The sequence below is a fragment of the Corvus kubaryi genome, unplaced genomic scaffold (genome assembly GCF_017639235.1).
Source record: "Corvus kubaryi isolate FWS band 111438036 unplaced genomic scaffold, C.kubaryi_AGA036_p1.0 split2-37374, whole genome shotgun sequence".
Taxonomy (NCBI): domain Eukaryota; kingdom Metazoa; phylum Chordata; class Aves; order Passeriformes; family Corvidae; genus Corvus; species Corvus kubaryi.
The window spans coordinates 2,698,683-2,720,952 of record NW_024582082.1 but is presented as its reverse complement, the minus strand read 5'-3'; the positions used below and the strand labels follow the sequence as shown (position 1 = coordinate 2,720,952).

The 22,270-nt window shown below is 52.6% G+C and overlaps 1 protein-coding gene across 3 annotated transcripts; it reads left to right on the top strand.

The window, feature by feature from the left end:
* The first annotated feature begins 2,129 nt into the window (after positions 1-2,129).
* Positions 2,130-22,210, top strand: LOC121658110 (nucleolar and coiled-body phosphoprotein 1-like). 3 transcript variants are annotated; one of them, XM_042014582.1, is made up of 18 exons: positions 2,130-2,269; positions 2,820-2,875; positions 5,526-5,668; positions 6,393-6,499; positions 6,774-7,122; positions 7,952-8,040; positions 8,484-8,708; positions 9,333-9,602; positions 13,524-13,698; positions 13,845-13,987; positions 15,835-16,008; positions 16,470-16,701; positions 16,928-17,016; positions 17,738-17,966; positions 18,979-19,548; positions 20,571-20,677; positions 21,180-21,216; positions 21,672-22,210. In XM_042014582.1, the coding sequence occupies exons 1-17, from the start codon at positions 2,159-2,161 to the stop codon at positions 21,210-21,212; spliced, it is 3,102 nt and encodes a 1,033-aa protein (XP_041870516.1). In that variant the 5' UTR covers positions 2,130-2,158; the 3' UTR covers positions 21,213-21,216; positions 21,672-22,210. The 3 variants fall into 3 exon arrangements, with proteins under 3 accessions (XP_041870516.1, XP_041870518.1, XP_041870515.1); XM_042014584.1 differs by having other exon boundaries at positions 16,931-17,016; positions 21,180-22,210; XM_042014581.1 differs by having other exon boundaries at positions 21,180-22,210.
* Positions 22,211-22,270: the final 60 nt, after the last annotated feature.

Genomic DNA, 22,270 nt, shown 5'->3' with positions numbered 1-22,270 from the left:
ATGCTTTATTGAAGTTGGTCAAAGCCAAACTCTTTATGCTTTCTAGTGCATGTGTGCCCTTAGCCATGGGAGAAGAGGGGAGGCCTGAAAATGCAGCAGAGCAGGGGCTTGTTGGATTCCTGGCATCCAAATGCTGGAGGAAAATAATGCAGTTGCTTTCCCCAGGCACCCTGTAAAGAATCACTCCTTGGCACAGAGATCAGAGGGCTATGGAAAAGCTGGGCTGGCTGAACACCTCCAACCTCGCCCTGCAGGACTGCGCTCCCCTCGCCTGTCTGTACCTGACCTGAGGGTCTCTCTGCATTGTCCCACCCCTGCAGGTTAGCAGGACGTGCTCCCCTCCTTTGTGGCTCTGCTGGCATCTTGATGATTTGCCAATCTGGCCATCTGCCACCTTCCCAGTGCTAAATGTCCCATCCACCCTCCCCCCAGACCTCTCCAAACAGCGCTTTTGCAATTCCCTGCACCACACAAGCCTCCACTAATAGTTTGACATTTGTTTCAAGATGTTTGGAGAGCTTTGCTGCCCAGGAGAGACCCTGAGCCTGGGGCAGCAGCTCCTCTAATCACCAGGCTGCTGGTAGGAGCTGGATTAGTGTTCAGATTTGAAGGGTTTTGTTTAAATAAACAAAGCAAACTGAGAAATTCCTGGAGGTATAAAGCCATTCCAGACCATGTCAAAGTAGGTCCAAAGCTGTTCATCCAGATCCCTGCAGCAGAGAGAGCCCTTTCTGGACTCTGGGGGCTCAATCTCCACCCAAACTCACTTTCAGAGGCCATGAACAGCATCCCCAGGCTGCCTCTGTCCACTCAGCCCCGTCCACAGCCTCCCCAGGGGACACCCTTCTCTGCTCTCTGCCCTGGGATGCTTCCATCTGGCTTTTTCTCTCCAGGTAGGAGAACCAGGCCCCCAACCAGGCCACCAGCTGAGACTTGTGCCTCAGGTCACCTCAGAGCAGCCACAGTGGTGCTGGGACAGCATCATGGCCCAGCCACCCCATCGTGGTGTGTGCTGTGGCCACATTTACATGAGGCTGCAGTGACCACTTGGGCAGAGGAAGATCAGACCCAGAAAGGGCTGTCCAGGTCTGCGATTCATTTACAGGAGCTGTAAAACTGCCACCTGGACTTTACAGCCTTGGACGATGCTGGTGTCAAAGACGTTTGGTGCAAGAGCCAGCTGGAGCCAGGCCAGTTTTATATTTAATCCTGCCTATGAATACAAATAAAGGGTCTGTATTTTGAATGAGCGACAGGCGCACCACGGACATTATTAAACCTTCCAAAAATAAACCCCTGCCAAAGTGATGGGAGCCAGATTTTTCCTGGAAAGTATCAGCGCGGGGTGGGGGGTGGTAGTGGGGCAGCCCCTCTGTCACAGGCCCCTCTCCAACAGCTGCTCTGCATCAGGAGCAGCTTCTTCCCTCTGGCCCTTTGCTTGTTTAAGCCCCAAAAATGCCAGAGCGGCTCCTACAAACAGCTCAAAGTCCACTCAGCACTAAATCAGCTCTGAGGACTCGGCTCCGGAGCGCTGTGGATGAATCTTATGGAAAACTGTTCTGAAATATATAGAATTACATATGGTGTCGCTGAAACGACCCCCGCTGTGCCACCCTCGCTGGTGGGCGGCTCATCCTCCCCCTCCCCGCCGCTCGCTGTTCGCCCCCGTCTCCTGCCCAGGGGGTGTGAGGGGCCCCGCTCCGGCCACGGGGTGACCCCCCCCCCCCGCTTTCCCTTCTCCTCCATCCCCCGCCAGGGCCGGGTAGGGAGCCGCCACGGGGCTACCCCCTTTCCCTTTCTCCCCCATCCCCTGCCAGAGCGATATGCGGGACCACCGTGAAGTGACCCCCGCTCTTCTTTGTCCCCCATCCCCAGCCGAGGGGGTGTGAGAGAATCTCATGGGGTGAACCCCGCTCTGCCCCGGCATTCTTCCCGCCTGCCACTGGGGTGGCATGAGAGACCCCATGGGGTGACCCCCTCCTTCTTTCTCCCTCTCTTCCCCCCGTGGCGGTGTGAGAGACCCCCACGAGATGACAAACCCCTCCTCACCGAGTCCCCCCACATGCTGCCCCCGGCGACTCCCGGCACTACATTTCCCATGGGGCCGCGCGGCGGAAGCGGAAGTGGCGTATCTCCGGCGCGGCACGCGGGCCGCGCCATGGCCGCCGACGGCGGCGGCGGGCGGGAGCTGCTCGCCCTCATCCACCAGCACCTGCTCCGCGGCGGCTTCGCTCGGGCCGCCCGGGAGCTGCAGGCGCAGAGCGGGCAGGTAACGGGCGGCCGGGCCCCGGCCGCGGGGGTGGCAGCGGGGGGGGGGGGGGGGGCGGCGGTCTTGGAGCGCGGGCCTCGGCGGGGCCGCAGGGCCCGGTCCCCCTTCGCGCCCTCACCGACCACCGGGAGCGCCGTGGGAGGGCCGGGCGCGCCGCGGGCCCGAGGCTGCACGCCGGCCCGCAGCTCCACGCTGGACCCACGTGGTGTCCCTGCACCCAGCGGGTGCTCCTGGTGGCCGCGGGGCGTCCCGGCCCCGAGCCGGCCGGGGAGAGGGGAGAAGGCTGGCAGCCCGCCCGGAAGAGCCTCCCGTACTGGGGGCTGCTGCTCCCCGAACACGTGCTGCTCCGGGAGAAGTCTCCAGGGGAACACGTGGCCCTGGGTGCAGCGCGGCGGGGAGTGGGAGGGATTCGCCGGAAGGTGTGTGCAGGGAGACACGGTCCCGTTCTCCTGGGGAGTCTTGGATGGGCCCCTGCGGTCGCTACTTCTGTCTGGTGGTCACATCCCGAAACGGGGCCGGTGCCTGACTGGTGTTCACTCTGCTTTCACAGAAATTGCTCCCTTCCCTCTCGACCTCTCTCGAGGACATCTTTACCCACTGGGAAAAGTAAGTCAAAGGAGAGAATAAGTATCAAATATGTTCCAGACTGTGCTGACGGCTAAGCTGCGTGGCATGTGTGATTTTTATTTGCTGGAATTCCGTGTTGTTGGAGGATTTCCGATGATAACTGTGCTCAGCAGAGTTTTCTCCTAACCTCTGGTTTCACAGCAATTCATTTCAGATGTTCAGGATATGCTGGTTTAAAATTTCCTGAGCTTGGAGATAAGTTGTTACTTCAGTTTTGGGCAGATGATGCTGGAGTGTTGTGGAGCTCAGAGTCATGCTTTACTGCAAGAAATCTGTTCCCCAGTTCTGTTTCACTTTCTTTTTAAAGCCACGTGCTTTGCAGGATTATTGACCCGAGAACAGAGAAGTTGAGCAGATGCTGAAATGCCAGAACTCTTACAGGGACTTAAACCTTGGCACAGATCACAGATGATCTGACTCAGAGGAAATCTCTTGGTTTCAGCCTGTCCTTTCAAGTCCTTACATGTTCCAAACGCCTTCCTGCATCGTTATCCCCCATTCGAAGGTCTGCAGGAGGGAGTCTTCCCATCTGTGATATTTGCACCCAGCCTGTGCTCGCTTTGGTTGGATGTTGGAGTGCAGCACTGCAGAGAAGCCTGTGGCAGCCTCAGTGCTGGGTTATCTGGGAATCCATGGAGCTGGGAGCACTGGAGTGAGGATCTCCTCAGCGTGGCCTTGCCAGCAGCCTTGGGAAGTGTTTTTTCAAAGGTGTTTTCTGCTTGATGCCTTGTGCCTTGCTCTTGTCCTCCATCCCTGAGCAGGAGAAAGGCTGGATCTAGAGGATGTAGCAGCGTAGAAATACATTTGCAGTTCCTCCCTCTGACAGTTCACTGCTCTCATGGGTGCTGATGGTGACCTTCCCACAGGCTGGTTATCCTGCCTGCTGCAGCAAGCCTTTCCAGACACTGTTGCTTTTAAAATTGAGGGGCAACAAGGCATTTGCATTAGGCTTAATTCCTTTTTCTTCAGTGTCACCCTTCTCTTATGGTTCTGCCCCACAAAGACGTTTGTTATTCCTGGTCTGTCTGAGTTCTGCCTGGTTCGGAGTCAAAATGTTCGGAGAGGTGTGTTGGCCAGTAGTTATCTTAATCCTGGAGTGCTCCTGTGAGTGAGCTGCCTTTATCACTTCCTGTTGCTTCATAGGTGTTTTGGCCCAAAAATATCCTTCCTTAATCTACCCTGTGGCTCTTGCCCTTCTCACCAAGGCCATCCTTGGTGCTGTCCTGCAGAAACTCTTCCAGAGTGAGCCTAAAGCTGAGACTTGCCATTACAGGAGTGGCCTCCCTCCAGAGCTGCATTTACTCTTGGAGGATGCAGAGAGGGGGTGGAAGGGTGCCTTTGGAGCAGGGGAAAGCTGGACCAGTTCAGCCCTGGGAGCAGCCTGAGCCCTGCAGCCCTCAGGATGTTCTGGAATGCTACAGGGACAGCACTAGCAGACACCATTTCTTCCCTTCAGAGAGTATTCCTGAGCTCCTGGTCACTCACAGCAGATTCTCATATCAGGCTGTGTTGTGCTGTCAGCAGCCACTGGATCAGGAAGGTGTTGCAGGATCAGACCTACCTGTGTGGGTTGCCCTTTTGCTTTATTAAAATGATTGTTGGAGTAGCTACAGGACTTTCTAAGAGCCAACACGCCTTTGGTGCAGCCTGCTTGCACAAAACTTGCTGTTGCAGCTGTGCTGCCAGAACATTCTGACACCAAGCACAATCTTTACTCGTCAAATTACTAAACTAATCTTGTTTTTAAAACAGATGAACTAATAAAATGAGCTAAACTGGGCCAGAAGAGAGGATATTTGCTTCTGATAGTTGTGTGTCCCAGGGCTTAGAAGTATTGCATGTGTGAATCACACCGGTGTGTGCCCAGTGTTACCCTTGTAATAAAGCAAAGGTGTTGTCTTTAATTCTCACATGAAAACGTGGGTAACTTTAGCCACATCATCTGTTTTGGTGCAGGTAGGATTTAGAGCCTGGAAGGAAAATCTTTCTCCAGCTTAATGTTTTAACCCAATTGAGCAGCTTAAGTGTTTAATACTTATGTGGCCTCTTCCTCCTGTTTTTCCAACACATCTTCCGTAGGTCCAGCCACTTCCTTTCTTAAACCTCTTTGCAACCTGACTTTCCTGTCCTTTTGACTTGAGAGCCCAAGTTCAAATAGCTTTTGTACCCTTTAGATTGACTTCTCCTGGCCCTGTGGAATACCAGGACCTGGTATTGTGGGGATATCTGCCCTAACCCTGAGGCTACACTTACTTTGAGGCTGTAGCTGCCTCCTGGAGATGGAATTTGTTCTGGAGGATGCCTTCTATCGAGCACCAGCCTGACTGTGTATGTTTTTATTTCTCTGCTAAAGTGAGAAAGAGCCTGCCTAGGGCACAGAAAAATGGTCTAGGTTCAGTATCTCCTGTGAGTGTTGCAGGAGTATGTTGCTCTTGGATGTCTACTGAGGACTGGAGATGTCCCTTGGAGGTTAGAGAATTATTTCTCCCACCCTCTTAGGGATTCCTCTGTAGAGAAATGACACTGCCTATTCTTAGGCTGGAGCCTGATCTGAGAGTGAATGAATAATTATATTCTAATTTGTTCAAGATATTTTTTCCCCGTTTTGATACCCATTGTCTTCTCTCAGAACTCCACCAAATTCCAGGAGAAGAAAGGTGAGTGATGAGGAGGCAGCCATCCCAGAAAAGATCAGAGTTCCCGATCCCGTGAGCAGCTCCGAGAGCTCAGAGAAGGAAGAAGATGAGAAAGAGAAGGCTGAAGCGGCAAATGGTAGGAGCCTTTCATCTCCTGGAGTTGACAGAGTAGGACTGGAGACTTGTGTAGGAGCAGCCCAGCTTGCTTGGCTAGAGAAAATGTTTGTAAAGTGATGGCTATTCGTTTGTGCTCATAGAAAAATAGGACAACTAATTTAGCACCCCCTTCTCGTGTGGAGTTTCTGAGGAGCACAGATGTCTGCTGAAGCTAGAAAAAACCTGTTATTCATTGGGGAGGGATGGGTGTTGTTGCTTGGATGAAGCTTTGGGAACCTCTTGCTGCCCACTGTGGAACACCGTCTAGTTGGTCCCAGGTGTGTGTTGGGCCAGCAAAGGCAGGCCTGTTTCATGGATCAGGGAAGGTCTTGTTAGTTGGTCTGGAAAGCCAGTGCCCTGTGTCTGAGGTGGGGATAGGTCTCCCGTGCAGCTGATGTAGGAGGTGTTGGCTTGTGGAGTCTAACAAAAAACCCTGTCTGATATATTTTGGCTCAGTCTGATCTGCTGTAGACCAGCCTTTGGAAAACTGCAGATCTTGAGAGGTTCTCTGTCTTGGTGGCTGGGAGAGGGAGGGGGTGAAGAAGCAAAGCACTTGCCTGTCACAGGGACAGCAGTGGTGATGGTCTTGGGTCAGGTGTGGAGATGGGACACTGTCCTGCTACTGGGGCCCTCCTTCAAACCAGAGACTGTGTTGGTGTGAGAAACACACTCACACAGCTGTTGTGTGGCTCTCTCCTGTGCAGCAGCCAGCCTTTCTCTGGCCACGAACTCAGTAGTGAATGTAGAAAGCAGTGAGGAAGATGAGTCCTCATCAGAAGAGGAGGCTCCGCCTGGGAAAGGTGCAGTGACGGTAAGGCAATGCTCCTGGCCTTGAAGGCTGCTGGTACTCTGAGGCCAGGACTGTCCCAGATTCATCAGCATGTGTAGAATTGTGTCCTGGGGTGGAAATCATATTTAAATGACCCTCCTATGCTGCCATAAGCCTTTTCTTAGATACCTGTCCCCCGAACACTTCCTTAAAGAGCTCTGGCTTACCTGGCTGCCACATTGCTGTTGTGGGTACATTGTCTCCAGTTTAGCTCCTCATCTGTGTGTAGCCTTCTAATTTCCTTTATTTCCTGTAGGTGACAGCAGCTGTGGTGGGTAGCAAAGCTGCCAACTCCCTGCATTCTCCTCCCAAGCCTACTGCCCCAGCAGGCAGAGCAGCGGTGCTCCCTGCTGCCGACAGAACTGTGCTCTCTAACAAGCAGCAGCCCAGTGCCTCAGCTGCAGCTCCAGCCCCGGCCAAGGACGAGAAACTGCCTAGTTCTGGGAAGCCTGGACATGCCACAGCAGCTGTGGCCAAAGTAGGGCAAAGCAGAGCACCAGTAACAACCAAAGCACCGGAAAGTTCCAGCAGCAGCAGCAGCTCCTCATCTGAGAGCGAGGAGGAAGAGGAGACACCAACTGTGAAGGCCCCAGCCCCCAAAGCGGGTAAGGAGCCTGCAGGGTGGGGTAGGTGTGTGTGAGCTCCAGCTCTGCAGCAGATTGGATCTGAGACGTGCCTTCAGCATGTTCCTTTCAGCTTCCTCGCTGGAAAGCTCAGAGTGATGCTTGTTCCTTGGGGAGGCTGCTAGAACACTGCAAAGCAGCCAGCTCCGGAGCTCCGTGGGATGAATCCAGCGTGCTTGCTCCCATTTCAAGCAGCAGATCCTGTGCTAAGATGTCTGGCAGCACCCAGCACATACCCAGGGGTTGGGGGTAACCGTGTAGCCTGTCCAGAGGAGATGCAGTACAAATGCTGCAGATACTTTCAGCTTTATGGAAAGGCACGACAGTGTTGTTTCTTTATTCCCAATTGCAAAGGGATTACTTTTGGGATTTGAAGTCTTCAGGGAAATCTTTAAATGTTTTGAAGTGTGTCTCTGTGTGTTGGAGGAGGAGGGTGAGAAATAGATCGTTGAAGTTCTGGAAATGATCCTTCTCTTGGCTCTTTTCCAGCAGAGGCCCAGCCAGGCTGGGTGCCCCTGCAAGGAGCTGTGTGTGGCTGGGCAGCACCGTACAGGGTCAGAGTGTGGCCAGGCAGTATTTCCCATCTCTGCCTGCACTCGAGGAGTGGTGTTTCTGGGCCAGCATTTGTCTGGAGAAGCTGTTCCCAGCAGGCCATTGATGTTTTCAGCAGGGCTAGGTCCTCTTCCCTGCAAATCCCCTTAACCCTCTCTGTGGCTTGTTTTGTTTCCCTGACATCAAAAGCCACATTAGCATCACGCTCTGGGGGCTCAGAGCAGGCAGCAGCCGTGACTTCTCCTCGCTTGTGTTTCAGAGCCGGTGGCTGGGGCTGCCAAGAGCAGCAGTGAGGAATCAAGTGAGGACACATCCTCTGAGGAGGAGCTGGCAACTCCGGCCATCCAGGTAACCTCTCCAACATGGAGTCTTTGTCCCTAGGAAGTCATTTCCCTTCTTTTGAAGGAGAGAGGAAATGCTGCAGTGCTGTATTTTGACATCACCCCTTACCTGGGTGTGTGAGATCCCCAAACTCAAGACCAGAGCACGTGCTGTGTGACCGAGACCCCTGCTGACATCAACCATTCTATTCCAGTTTCTACTAGTGCCTGAAGCTGAGGGAGATCCTTGGATCTTTAGGAGGTGATTAGTATGCAATTTGATGGATATAGCCAGGCAGTCCATGGAGAAAGTGACTTGCTTCAGATATTCCATAGCCCATGGGTCTGAACAAGTGTGTCCTGGTCAAAATTAGCAAGGTAGCTCACTTTAAAACAGATTCCATGCAGTTAGAGCTTTCAGCCATTTTCTTCCGAGGTGTTACCTGATTCTTTTGTTCCCCCCATTCCCAGGCCAAGCCAGCTGTGAAAACAGTGCAGTCTAATGCAGCACCTGTGAAAAGTGCACCTCCTGCTCCAGTGTCCCTTAAGAAGAATGCAGTGAAACAAACAGCACTGGCAGCAAACCAGGCCAAACCTGCATCCACAACAGTTCCTGGGGCTGCACAGCCTGATGACACATCAGAGAGCAGCAGCTCATCAGACAGTGAAGATGAAGAACGTCCATCAGTAACCCAAGTGCGTGTCTCTGAGATCCCCTCTCTCCTTGCATGCCTGTCAGGGCTAGGGACCGCAGTGAAAAGAAAATTTTGTAAATGCGTGTAGTGTGTAGCAAAGTCATGTTGGGGGTGGGAGGAAGGAGGCGTGAGGTGTTAAAAGGCACCTCCATGTCTTTGCTCTGAGCTTTAATCAACCCATTGTGCCTTTCTTTGAAAAACCCATCAGTACTTTTAAATGAGAAAAAACCCCAGCGTTTCTTTTCCCACCTGAAGAGGCAAATTATCGTGGTGGAATTTGCTTCTCAGGTATAAATTGCAATAAATAGTGTCTAATTTGGCAAACTGTAGTGCAGCTGGGCTTCCCTGCTGTGGAGAGTGCAAAGTGCTGCCTTGTACCTCACTGGAGGGGACTGGTAGTAGCAGCAGGCTGATGAAGAATGCCTGGTCTTGCCTTCTCATCTTGGGAGACCATCCCCACACAGCTAGATGAAAGAATTCCTTGTGTCCTGCCAGTCACTAATCTTCCTTCTGGGTTTGCCTTTCCTGGGGGGCTCTGAAATGTCTTCCCTTGATTACAGTCTGAGCAAATGAATTATGCTGCTGTGGGATTTGCCTTGTTTCACTCTGTTCATGTCTTGTCCAGACAAAGTCGCCTCCAAAATCCTCCCAGGCCATCCCATCCCCAGCAAAACGTACACCAGCAGCATCGCTGTCCATCAAAGCAGCTCCAGCAAAAACACTCCCACTGTCCCAAGGGAAGACAGCACCCAAACCAGCAGTGCCAAAGCAGGCTAAAACCTCCCTGGGAAGGACTGGTGCTCCCACGAAGCCTGCTGAAAGTGTAAAGCCAGTGGAGAGCACTGCCTCGTCAGCCAGTGAAGAGGAGGATCTCCCTGTGCCCATCAGCCAGAAGGTAGGTGCCGCATTCAGCCCAGTGCTAAGGGATGGGATATGCAAGACTAATGTTTATCCCTTAAATGCTGCTACTGATCTCCTTGAAACACCAGGAGTTACCTTGTTTCTCAGTCCCTTGGAGAGGAAGATCTTTCTATTTGGAAGCAAGTACAGCCTCACTCTTCTCACACAGCCGTACCAGAGGAGGTGGGAGGCAAATGGTTTGGTACCAGCTGTCCACTCATGCCCTGCCCTTCTGGAGTGGCCTTGTGTGCAGGGTCACAGGTAGCTTGGTCTTGGCTTTCCTGTGAGGGTTTGGTTAGAGTTCTCTAACCAAAGGAGAAGGACTGGGAGTTCACACTGGACTCTGGTGGCCAAACTGAAAGGGATGCAAATCCCTTCCTGAGTGCATCCCTAGGCACATTGTATTGAGACTTTCTGCCACAAGTCTGAGCTGCAGGACACTTCAGAAAGTGCCCTGAAAGCAGCCCTTTGGAGCTGCAGCCTTACTGTCTGCAAGGGAGGAAGGGAAGCTGGGGGTAGAGCCTCACGTGTCCTTGCAGGGAGCCTCTTTGTCAACATGTCCTTTCACTATTGACAGGCAGGAGCCAGCGAGGCTCTGCATTTTTGTCTTCATAGCCTTGGTCTGCTAAGGTGGGTGGAGGGGGACGCTTCTCTAACAGTTGGCTCTGTGCTGCTCTCTTCCTGCATGATTGATTATATGTGAGGATTCAGCTCTAGGTGACAGGAGCAGCTATTTGATAGCTGTGCCATGAGGTCCCACTGTAAAACCATCAAGATTTGTCCATTTTAGCAGGATTTTTGTGCTGGAGTAGGTTTGTGTCCTACAGTGTTGATTCTGTGAAGCTGGCAACAGCAAGTTTTACCTGCTGATTTAACCACTTCAGCATCTTCCCTCTTGCAAGCTGACATTTACCCCTCGACAGCCAGAGTCAGCAAGGAAGAGCTTGTCATCAAGGGAGCTCTATTTTTGCCAAGCAGGCTGTTCCTTCCCATGTTAGTAGCCTACAGGCAGAGACCACGAGTGAAGCCTGAAGATAAACCATTGGGCTTAGCTGTGTCCACAGTCCTGTCCTCCCAGTCAAACTCTTCTTAGCTCATCCCTCACCATCTGCTACTTGGGCATATGCTAACCACTGACTTACTGTATCCTGCAACTTCCTCTGGCTTCTGTGCAAGATCCAAAGAGATACTGAGCGTTGGAAGCTGCTTCATCTTTCCCTGTGGGGGTGGATTAGCACAATTAAAATGAACATCATGCCTAAATTGAACTGCTTAATTGGTATGTTTACCCGTGAAGACTCAGGAATATTTAGTTAAAGAAGTTGACAAGGTGTTCGCATATTTTGGGGGGAAAGGATGGTGATGGGGGACAGTCTGACCTTAAAGACGCTGTGAGCTACTTTTCTTCTGGAACTGCTAATTTTGCTCTGCTGCTTCTTTCCTGAGTGTTTTGAGCCAAAGGTGCCACCTGAGCCCTCTGTAGACAGGCTTTGGCTTCTGTTTACAAGGAGTGGGTGTGAGATGCACGTGCAGCCGTGTGTTGGGAACCCGTGTCTTCCTTGAGCATCCCAGGAAAACCCGTGTGGGTTGTGCTGACAAAAGTTGTGCCAGCAACTTTTTATCTTGGAATGCAGGCCCTGTGGGGAGAGGCCGAATCTCCCAAGAGACTGAGGGTCTCTTTCCCTCCTTGAACCCTGTTCCCCCTGCTGTGCAGGTGGCAGTTGTCCCTTTGTTGGGCCATGACCCAGCTGAGACACTGGTCCCAGTCCATACAGGGCGGTGTTCCCGAGGCACACGGGCAGTGCTGGAGTGTGATTTTACAACGTGCTGGGCGCACGTGGCTCAGTGTTGTTCCCCCTCTTGTCATGCAGCGCTGCAGGATGCAAATGGACCCAGCGAGTGGCAGATGGGTTGTGCGGAGCTGAGTCATCACACTCACTGAGCCACAGGCAGCTCCTGCTTTGGGGGCTGGAGAAGGAGCAGGAAAAATTATTTCCTCTTGAGTTATTTTCCTCCTCTCTGAGTTACTTCAGTACCTGTGACTCTCGAGCTGTCAGAAGCTCTCTGCCTGTGTTACCTGCTCCCTGGATGTAACTCAGCTGTGCTGTTGGCCAGATCCCACCTGAGGCTGTCATCCGTCTGATGTGGATGGATGGACCTTGGTGGCCTCCCAGGAAGATCTGAGGCTGTGTAAACCTTATGGTGGTTTCTGTGTGGATGCTGTTGCGTTCTTTCTGTGTTAAGATGCCCCTGCATGGCAGCTCTTTCTCACTCCATAGCTAAGTTAGGAAATGGAGCAGCCCTGTGCTGTGCATCCACATAGAGGGAGAAGCTAGACCTGTTGCTATGCAGGGCTTAAAACTGAGTGAGCTTAAAACTCAGTGGGCTCTGATCTTGGTAAGCTCTTCCCTTGCACAGCTCCTCTCTTCCTAGCAGAGAGGAGCTAGCACATTCAGAGCAGTGTGTGTGAATTCTTCTGACTGCTTCAAGTACTTGTGTCTCTTCAGCATTGCAAAGCTGGCCTCTCTCCTGGAGATTGTGACTCACTGGTATCAAAACAAAACAGAGAAGTGAGGTTTGCAGTCCCCCCTCCCCAAGCACTTGTGGAGGTTTCTGTTTCTCTAAGCAGAGTCAAATGTGCTTGGCTCGTTTGGAGAGCTGTTCTGTAATGGGATAAACATGCAGATGCTGTTGTCTGTTTAGTGTTTGGCTTGGAGATGATAAACAGTGCCCCAGTGGCAGCCCGTGGCAGGGCTGTGCCAGGAAGCGCACAGTAGGATTGGTCTTCCCAAAAGGCTGCTAAGCTGGTGCTCTCTGCTGCAGGCTGTGGGGGTATCACTGCATTGGCAGCATGGCAGGGGTGGGGCAGCCAGGCAGGAATCTCTCATGGAGCGCCAGAGCAGGCTGGTGTCACATGCAGGGTGCACAGGGCCTGCCTGCCCTGGCAAACACGATGTACTCTTTGGCAGAGCAGCCCGGAGATGAGCCATGAGTGGAGTAAATGAGCGGGTGCAGAACACTGCCAGCCTGGGGAATATCTGCAGGGGAGGAAATTCCCAGATCATCCACAAGCACTGCCTCTCCCTCTGCTGTTGCTAGCCTTCAGTGTGCAGGAGGGGGATCCGCAGTCCTTGGAGAGGGGCCAGGAAGAGAGCGAGTCTCACCTGGCAGTTGTGTATCTGAGGCACAGGTGACTGTGGCTTCCTAGTGCTGACACAGCAGGGAAAGTGGCTTGTGGTCTATCCTGGAAGATCTGAGTGTTGACAGGTGCTGCAGAAAGACACAGCCCAAGTGAATGTCAGAGGTGTTTTGTTGTCTGGAGATGTCTAAATTCTTAGACCTGTTGACAAATCAGTTTCCAAGTTGAGTTGCACTCTCTATTTGCCCCACCTCCCAAACCCTTGTGTCAGCCCTGTGTCTACACTGAGCTCTCTAGCAGCTCCAGGCTGTAGCTGCTCTGTCTCTGAATCTTGCAAGTGTTATGGCACAAGGCTTCCCAACTCCTACTGATTCCCTGAGCTGTAGGTCGTGCTTAAGTGAGAGGCTTCCTTGGAGTGGGAGTCTTGGGGTTGCAGTGCTTGTCCTGCTCTCAGGCTCCTGCCCAGCCAGCATCTCTGCCTCAAGAAGGAATTGCTGTTAGGAGCTTACACGCACTGTTAGCCTGTGTGCTCATGTAAAACACACTTGGGGTTTCTGTCAGAAGGAAATTGCTAAATGCAGAGAGATGTATCTACAGCTGCTCAGTCCAGGCAGGGACTGAAGCCCCTCCCACATGTAACACACCATGGATGGTGTGAGTGTTAGTAACTCTGTTAGGGTAAAACAAAACCCAACCTGGGCTGAAACTGCACTTAAACTCCTAAACAACACCTGTACTAATACTGCATTTCTGGGCCTGTGTTTGTTTTTTGTTAAGAGGTTATCAGAACAGCCCAAGCCTGTTCCCAACCTGAGCCAGGCTGCTAAAGCTGGGCAGCCTGAAAAAGCAGTGGTAAGCACCTTGAAAAGCCAGGCCTCCGAAAGTGGGAGCAGTGACTCGTCTGACAGCGAAGAGGAGTCTCCTGCAGCACAGAGACAGCCTCCACAAGCTGGTAAGTTTCCTGGTAGTAGCCAGGATCCCTCACCTGCATCCTTATGGGTTTCTTCCTCTCCCCTGCACATGGAGCAGCTCCTGTTCTGGACAGCCACAAAGAGCAACTCTTTCTCACAGTGACAATGTCTTATGCTTTTCCTGCAGTGAAAACCAATTCTGTGCCCCAACCAACAAATGTGAAAAAGGCACCGGCTGCAGCACCAGCCACAGCCCCTCCAGCTGTGGACAGCAGTGATGATTCCAGTGAGGAGTCAGATTCAGAGGATGAAATAGTCCCCCCTTCCCAGGTGAGGAGCCACTGACCCACTGGCTATGTGGGCTTTTAGTGCTGCACACTCAGGACTTGGAAGGTGGTAATTGTGGAGGTGATGAGCAGTGCAGAGAAGCCTCCTGTTGGCTGGATCAGGTTTTCTTGGCAGTGTCCGTGGGTCTGGCTGACGCCAGCTCTAGGTGCACATCTCAGCCACAGCAATCTTGCAGTGTGTGAGAGCAATGGAGAGTGTGAGTGCTTTGACAGGAACATGAGTAGACGCACAACCCCAGACCTCCCCTGGGACTCTGTCCCCTCTGCTCTACTCCAGGAATTTAGACTGGAAAAGCAGCCAAATCCTTACAGGAAGAGTCTTTCCATGAGCTGTGTAGCTCCAAGGCAACCCATCGCCTGGTTCCTCCCAGACCCCTGAGGTTCTCTGGTTTTCTTTTCTGCAAGCCTTGGGAGGATGGAAGGATCTGCCCTGAAGGGTAGCACAGTGGTCCTGCTGCCTTTCAGCTGGAGGAGCCAGGCCCCTGCCTTGGGGAAGAGAGGTGACCCTGTATCTGTGCTGAGAGCATCACTGAGTGTCATGGAGCTGATCCCAGCTCTCGCACTGGAATCTCCTTGTGTCTCCATGCCAGTCCTGTGGCTGACTCCCTGGGGCCAGAGCTGCCTCGGTGTGAAGCTATCCTGGGGGTGTCTGCACTTGTGCTGCAGTTTGAGCCCAAGAAACCACATTAAAAAACCCACTGACTGAGGAACACAGCTACTGTTCCTCGTAGTGGAGGCTTGGCTGGTGCTCTGAGCCCAAGCACATTTCATATCCCACACATGCCTTTGCTGGGAGAGGGACATTATGAGCACTCAGGAAATCCTTCCCCGTGTTGGCCTAAGGCTGTGGCCCGCAGAAAGGCTGTCTCCCACCAGCTGATGGGCAGGCAGCCATCCTGAGCAGTCCTTGAGTAAAGCATGTTTATATTACTGAGATTGTATAAAATAATGCAGTTGCTGTAACTTGAGCTTTGTGTGAGAAGGCTGAGAGCTCACGTTGGGCTGGCAGCTCTGCACGGCAGAGCGGGGCCTTTTCCCTTCCAAAGGCCAGATGTTGTGTGAGGGAAATGTCAGCCCACAAAGGCCCAGCTTGTCAGAGATCTGGAGGGGGAGAGCTGCTCACGTAGCCTTGTCAGTAACACAAACCAGGAGGCTGAGTGCTTCTTCGTGGCTCCTGCTCTCTCCTCTGCTGGCATTTGTGTCATGGACCTGTCCTCAGTGACAGATTTCCATGCCTCTGGCCTTTCTATTTTTAACCCTTCTTTATTTCAAGGTTGATGGGAGGTTTCAAATGTGAGGTAACAAAATTGCTCTTGTTAATTTGACCCCTAATCTGTTCTTGCCTTGTGGATCCGGAGGCAGATTTTCCCTGTGGTCAGTGTCTTTGTTTATCTCTGTTGCCAATTAACTCTTGGTGTGTGATTATTAGAGTGTAGAAGACATCCTGGAGTCCAAGTGCCTGCTCTGCAAAGGTTTACAACTGCAGTCTTACAGTGCTGGTGCTGCAGTGGGTAGGGATTCACAGCCTGCAAGCAAAGCACATTTCCCCTGCCTGCCCTCAGGGTAGGTGCCTTTGGGGCACTGAGCTAATGCTTTTGGCACTCTCAGGGTGCTGGCCCTTATTTCTGCTCCTGGTTGTGCCAGAGGCCTTGCTCAGAGGCTCATGGGAGATAGAGCTGGTCTGCAAAGGAGAGAATTAAAAAACACAAGTCTTGGTGCTGCGCTGAAAATGATGGAAGGGCTCAGGAGTTTGTGCTGGATTGGTGTATGCCTCTGTATCTTTTTCCTCCAAGTTTGCTCTGTCCTGATTTTCTCTCTCATCTCTTTAAGGGTCTGTCCCAGCAGAACGTCAAAGTAACTGCGGTTTCGAGCATGGTGGCTGCAAAGGCAAATGCCACCCTGCCTTCAGGGAAGAGGACAAAAACTCCTGCTGTCCCTGCAGCCAGCAGAGTGTCTGAGAGCTCGAGCAGTGATGCCTCAGAGCACAACGTGCTGGCAGGAAAGGTAATGATGGAGGAGACTAAGGTGGGGAGCTTTCCTGGTGAGAGGGAGAAGATGCATCTGCTGGGGTCTGGGGCTGGTGCCATGTCCCCAGCTGAGGGATGTGTTCATGAAGCAGGGAGAGAGGGGCTTGCTCTATCCTAACCACGATTATTATCCCATGAGATGAGGCAGAGGAGCAAAGGCTAGTCCTGGTACCTTTTCTGTTCCTGGCTCCCAGCTGGCTGGCTGGTTTATTCTTTTGTGATAGCAGTTGTCTGCTTGACCACAGCTGCCTGCTTCCCTTGTGGGCTGGGACCAGCTGGGCCTTCTGAGAGGTTCTTGGGCTGACTGTGACATGAACTGGAGCAGTACAGCTGAAGAAGGGCCAAGGTGGACCAAGCCCATCTACTCTGGGCTGCTGCTTATAGTTCATGCAGTTAGTTATTCCTCCTTCCAGATCTATTTCATCTCCCTCTCCCTAGGTCCCCGCTGCTTCTAGCCAAAAGCAAACGGTTCCTGTGGGAAAAGCTCCTCCAGCCAACACTGCCGCCCCAGGAAGTTCCACTGCCAAGGCAAGGAAGCCAGTCCTGCAGCCAGCACAGGACACCCACCCAAGCAAGCCCATGCCACCCACCCAGGCAGAGGACACCTCAGACAGCAGCAGTTCCTCTGACAGCGACGCGGAGGAGGCACCCAAGCAGCCCCCCAAACCTGGTCAGTTCTCCCCAGAAGATGCTCTCGGTGCTACCAGGGTGGGGTCAGCCTTTTGGTACTCCATGGGAGGTGTGCAGTGGTTGGAGACGGGTGCCTCCTCTCCAGCCTGGCAGAGCACTCCCCTTCCTTTGGAGGCTGGCAGCCTTCTGGTGGCAGTGCTTGTGCTGGGGAGGTGAGCTCAGCCCCAGGCAGCAGTGGTTTAACAGGAGGAACTCTGCTCTTCCAGCAGGCTCCCTGCAGAAACCAGGAGGAGCCCAGACAGCCCACAGCTCCTCCTCGGAGTCCAGTGAGGAGGAGGAGGATGCAGCATCACAGGTATGGTACCTGAGCAGTCTGGATCCTCTCAGGTCTTGCAGCTGGCTCCTAAGTAGGACTGAGAGAGACTCAGTTCTCAACCATAGCAGACAAGGTGCTGGGTGGATTTGCCAGGAGAGAAATGGGGGTTCCCCAGTGCAGTGGTGTGAGCAAGACCTTTTGGTGGGGGCAGAGAGAGAGAAGCTTTTGAACCTGGAATGCTTCCCTGGGCAGCCAGGCCTTGGGTCCAGCATTCATGGTGCCTTCCCTGGGAGAAGAGACAGGAGGACGTGGTACCTTGCAAGGGTTAAACCAGGAGAACTGGCGCACAGTGCCAAGAGCAGCAGGGATTTTTTTTCCCCCACTTTAGTTTGTAACTTAACCCACGTCCAAGACGTGAGATTCCCTTTGTAAGTAACGTGCAGGGCGTGCAGTACATCTGCAGTGCATTAACTGTGCGTGGGCGCACGCTGATGGCCAGGAGCCTCCCCCAAGCCTGCCTTGCTGGGCGAGAACAAAGGAGCGCCTCTGGCCGCCAGCTCTCGAGGCTGTCAGCTCAGCTGGTGTCTGTCGGTGCTGGCCCCTCTCCTGGTAGCCCTGGGCTCTCACAGCAGGCTCCACAGGTGGCCAAAGGTGGGCCCTTCACTTGGATTTTGAGGACAATAGCGGCAGAGACAGAGCTGCCTGTCTGGTGTGTGGGAGGCTGCCCTGCCGTGGCTCCTCAGTGTCTGTGCTGTTTCAGTCCCTCCTCACAGGCTACCCAGTCCTCTCCAAGACCCCAGTAACACCCCAGGCACCAAAGACGGTTCCCCCCCAGCCTGGAGGTGAAGCGGGGCCAGGGAAGGCAGCTGGGAGTGCTGCAAACTCCCTCGCCAAGGGCTCCCTGAAAGCAGCCCCAGCCGACAGCTCAAGCAGTGACAGCAGTGACTCCGACACAGATGACAACCAGGTGGCTGCAAACCACAAAGCAGGTGGGTCTTCTTCGGCAAGGTTGGGAATTTGCTTGGCCCAGGAGCAAAGCCATGCTGGCACAAAAGGGTGACACTGAGGAGGATGTCACTGGGACGAGCCCCGTTCCCAGTGTGTCTCTACCACAGAGCCACAGCATGGAGTGCTGCTGCCGTCTGCTGGCTTCCCTGGCCACAGCACAGCCTTCTCCCTGAACACCCTGCTTGTGCTGGCTGCCTCCAAGGCTCAGTGCCTTTGCCTCTTCCAGGATGTGCTTTAGCCACAGTAATTAACAGGAGCAGGTAGGGCTCTCCCTGGAGCCAGTGCACAGTGCATTGCTGGCTTCTGTGGAAGGTTCAAACACTGCCTGAAGAACATCTGCTGCACAGTGCTGGTATTCAAGCCTCCCCTTGGGCTGTGTGGGCTCTGCTGCATGTCTGGAGAGCAGAGGAGGGGAAGCAAATGAGAAGACCTGTGGAGAAACAAAATGTACCACCATTTTCCTTGTTTGTTGGCAAATGGTAAGAGTTGGAGCTGGAAGCTGCTTCTGCTCTGGTTGTGACCCTGCCACTTTCAGATGAACTCTGACCCACACTAGAAACTCACGTGGGTCTGTTGGTCCCTTGGGCACATCATGAAATTGTGCATAGGGCTGCTGAGGAGATCAGAACCATCTGTTTATGGGCTCAAGAGGGCTCAGGGGCTCTGGGATTGGCCAGTGGTGGTGATGACACGTGACAGTGTGGAAACCTCCACCACCCTGGGAAGTCCACAACTTACTGGGGATGGTGTCCTGGGGAAGGACTGCTCTATCTATGCTCACCCATCTTGTCAAACAGCCAACTGTTGTGGCTGTTGTCACCACTTCAGGCTGAGGCATCTTTCTCTGACTGCTGTAGATGCCAACAAGTTTAGCTTTTTTTCTGGGAGAAGAACTGGATGCTCCTCTTCAAATGCATATTTCCATTCTCCTGTGACTAGTCTGTGTAATGAATGTTCCCTGAGTTGTCTTCTCTCTCTTGTCTGTTTCTGCAGAAAACAACCCCCATTCAGGGCAGGAAGCTACAGAAGCCTCCAACCAAGAGAAGGTGGCAGGAAAAACAGAGCCAGGTCATGCCAGCCTCAAAGCTTCGCCACTGAAGAAAACCGTGGCAGTGAAAGAGAGCAATATTGGGGCAAAAGGGGTGCAAGTGACCCCAGCGTCATCACATGCCCTGCTGTCTGTCCCAGAGTCACAGCAGCCAAGCTCAGGGAGTGAAACTGAGGTCACCACTGCTGCCAGAGTCCCTGCAGTGCAGACAGTGGAGGGGTTGGAGGTGAAGAAGAAGAAGAAGAAGGAGAAAAAAGAAAAGAAGGAGAAAAAGAAACCATCCTCCACAGCAGACAAGGCTGTGAAAACGCCCAAGAGCAAAGACAAAGAGAACAAGAAGCAGAAAACATCTCAGAAGCGGAAGCTGACGGGAGAGGATGGGGCTGTGGGGCAGCCCAAGGAGAAGAAACGGAAAGGGCAAACTAATGAAGAAGTACCCAAAAAGAAAAAGAAGAAAGCAGATGGTGACCTGGACAAGGTGGCAGGCAGCAAGGACAAGAAAAAAACACCTAAAAGTAAGCATGCTACACTTGGGGCCTAGTTTGCAATAGGTTCTTGCAGCTGATGCACATTCACCCTCTGGTGCAGGGCCTTGCAAGTAGCACCCACTTTCCCATTGGCTTCCTGCTTGGCTGCTTCCCTCATGGAATCATAGAGTCGTGTGGCTTGAAAAAGGCTTCTAAGTTCATTGAGTCCAACCACATCCCCAGGTACCATATCTGCCGGTCTTGTAAATGCCTCCAAGGTTGGTGACCACACCACTGCCCTGGGCTGCCTAGTCCAGTGAAGAAATTTTTCCTAATATTCAATCTAAACTTCCTCTGGCTCAGCTTGAGGCCGTTTCCTCTTGTGCTGTCACTTGTGACCTTCGTACAGCTTGTTGTTCTGTAGTGCCCTGCTCTCTGCCCTACTCCAAAGGCCATTTTTTTCTTTGCAGTGCAGCCTGTATTTGCAAATCAGAGCTGGTTTTGTGCTGGATCTCGTAGGCTTTAAAAAAAAGGGGGGAAGCTGGATTGGCTGAGCCACATCTGCTGGGGCATTTCTGTTCTGCTGAAATGCAGCCCTTATTTTTGGAGGAGACAGACTTGTCCATTGGCCCTTGTGTGAGCTGTTAAACAGGGATGAGTGGAACCTCTTGGAGCAGTTGTGCTGATCTGAACCTTGTGTCCATCCTGTGTTAGCAGCTCCCCTGGCTCTCATTTCTGGCATGTGCCCACCTACTCCAGCCCTGAAGCAGTTCCTTGGAGCAGGTGGGCAACAGAAGGTGGAAAGAAGGAAATTCTACATAATTCCACTTACATGTGTGCACAGATGGTGGGATCAAGCTGCTCTGGCTCAGGGGTATTAGGGAAACATCCCTGGGTGCAGCTGCCTGTGGCAGAGCTCTGCCTTCACCCAGTTCCTGCTCTGGAAATCTTGCTCAAGTTTGGATGTGATCAAAAACTTACTGGAGGTGCTCCTACCAGTCTGTGCTCCCTCTCAGAGGCTGACAATACCAGAGTCCCTCTCTTAGTTGGCTTTTCTTTCCCATTCCTAGAAAAGAAGACTGGGAAAGAAAAGAAGAAGAGCAAAAAGGCATCTTTGGAAGGGGCACCTGTAGCAGATGGCTCTGCTGAGGTTCACAAGAAGAAGAAGAAAAAGGAGGTATGTGTCAGACCCCGGGCTGTGGTGCTCATCCCAGCAGTGTGCCAAGCTGGAGAACGAACAGAGCCGTGTCCTGGCCTTGCTGGCAGTCCTGGGGAGCCTGCAGTTCACTGTGGCCAGTCTTAAGACACCCCGATCTTTGGCTGGGATTAGGGTGGCTCAAAGGGCTTGTTCCTGTATTGCTGCCCTAGGAGATTCCTTTCCCTGGAAAGGTCAAACCCAGGGATCCTTTTGGTGGCAAAGGACTTAGTCCTGTCTAAGTGCTGCTCTCCAGCTGTCTGTTCATCTCATTCTCAGCGGAAGCTGGAGCTCCTGAGGCTTGGCAGGCTTCTGCATCCCATCCCAAGGGCTTGAAGGGGGCACAGAGGGAGACTATAGGGTGTTCCATGTGGTGGCTGCCACCTCTACAGGGATGTATCCAGGAAGCCTCTGTGGCTTTGCTGGGTCCTTCATGTCTGTGGTGCAAATGATACTGATGTATTTTTCCTCCTTTCCATTTTAGAAGAAGAAAGCAGCTGAGCCTGAAGGATTGTGAGAAGGTACATGGCCTGTGGGGACTGGCCATTGGTACCCTGAGCGGCGTAACCTTGGCCACATTCAGAACTCCTGGGCCAGTTTTGGGAAGACAGTGTGGTCTCTAAGTGCTCACTGAGCCAGCCTGGCCTTAGATCAGAGGGCCAGGGAGTGGAGCAGTGTGAGGAATATCGTGCAGCCCTGTGCTGGCTTCTCTGGATGTGTCTGACCTCAACTCTTTAGCTGCTGAGAACTGGATGTCCAGCCTGGGTGTTGCTGACCTCTGTCACCAGCAGAGATGAGTGGCCTCTGGCAGTGTCTGTCTGTCCCTGCTGACCACAGGGAGCTTGCAAAAGCAGTGGGGATTAGATGGTGATGTTGTAGCCACCTGGAAGTGGACCAGATGCCTCTGCCCATGCTCTGCTCAGCTGTAAGGCTGTTCTCCTCCCCATCCCTAACTCTCTAACTCCTGTCCCCAAAGGTACCGCATTCCTGTGATTAAAGATTTATGGGTGAAGATCAAACAGAAGAGAGGAAAAAAAAGGAAGCTCACCTGGAAAATTCCAGCTTTTTTTCAAAATAGTAATTTATAACTTCTTTTAACTGACTTTTAGAGCAGAGCAGCGTAACTTTTCTGCCTCCTCCTGTCCTGCTGAGGCCCAGAGATGTGTTTATAGTCCCTCCAGATGGAATGGGACTGGAGGAGGCAGTTTGACCAGAACATAAACTGCTTTTCCCCTTGTTGACACCCAGCCATCCCTTTCTCTTACCACAGAGCTATATTTTTGAGAAAAACTTTTACCTTTTTTCCCCTCCTCCTGTGACTTGTGGTGTCAGTCCTTTTGCTACTACAGAAGAGAGCTCTCGGGTTTCCTTTTTATTCCAACACTGACAGCAGTGATTATCATGTCCCTGGAGTTGCACTGAACAGTTGTGTGCAGCAGCTGTTCTCAGCCAAGGCAGAGTCAGTTTTTGTGTTGTTTTTTTATGAAATACAAAATAATAAACAACAAACAGTGAGATTTTACTTCAGCTGCTTTCAGGGGAGGCCAAGGCTGGCTGGCTCTGGAGGATGTTGTG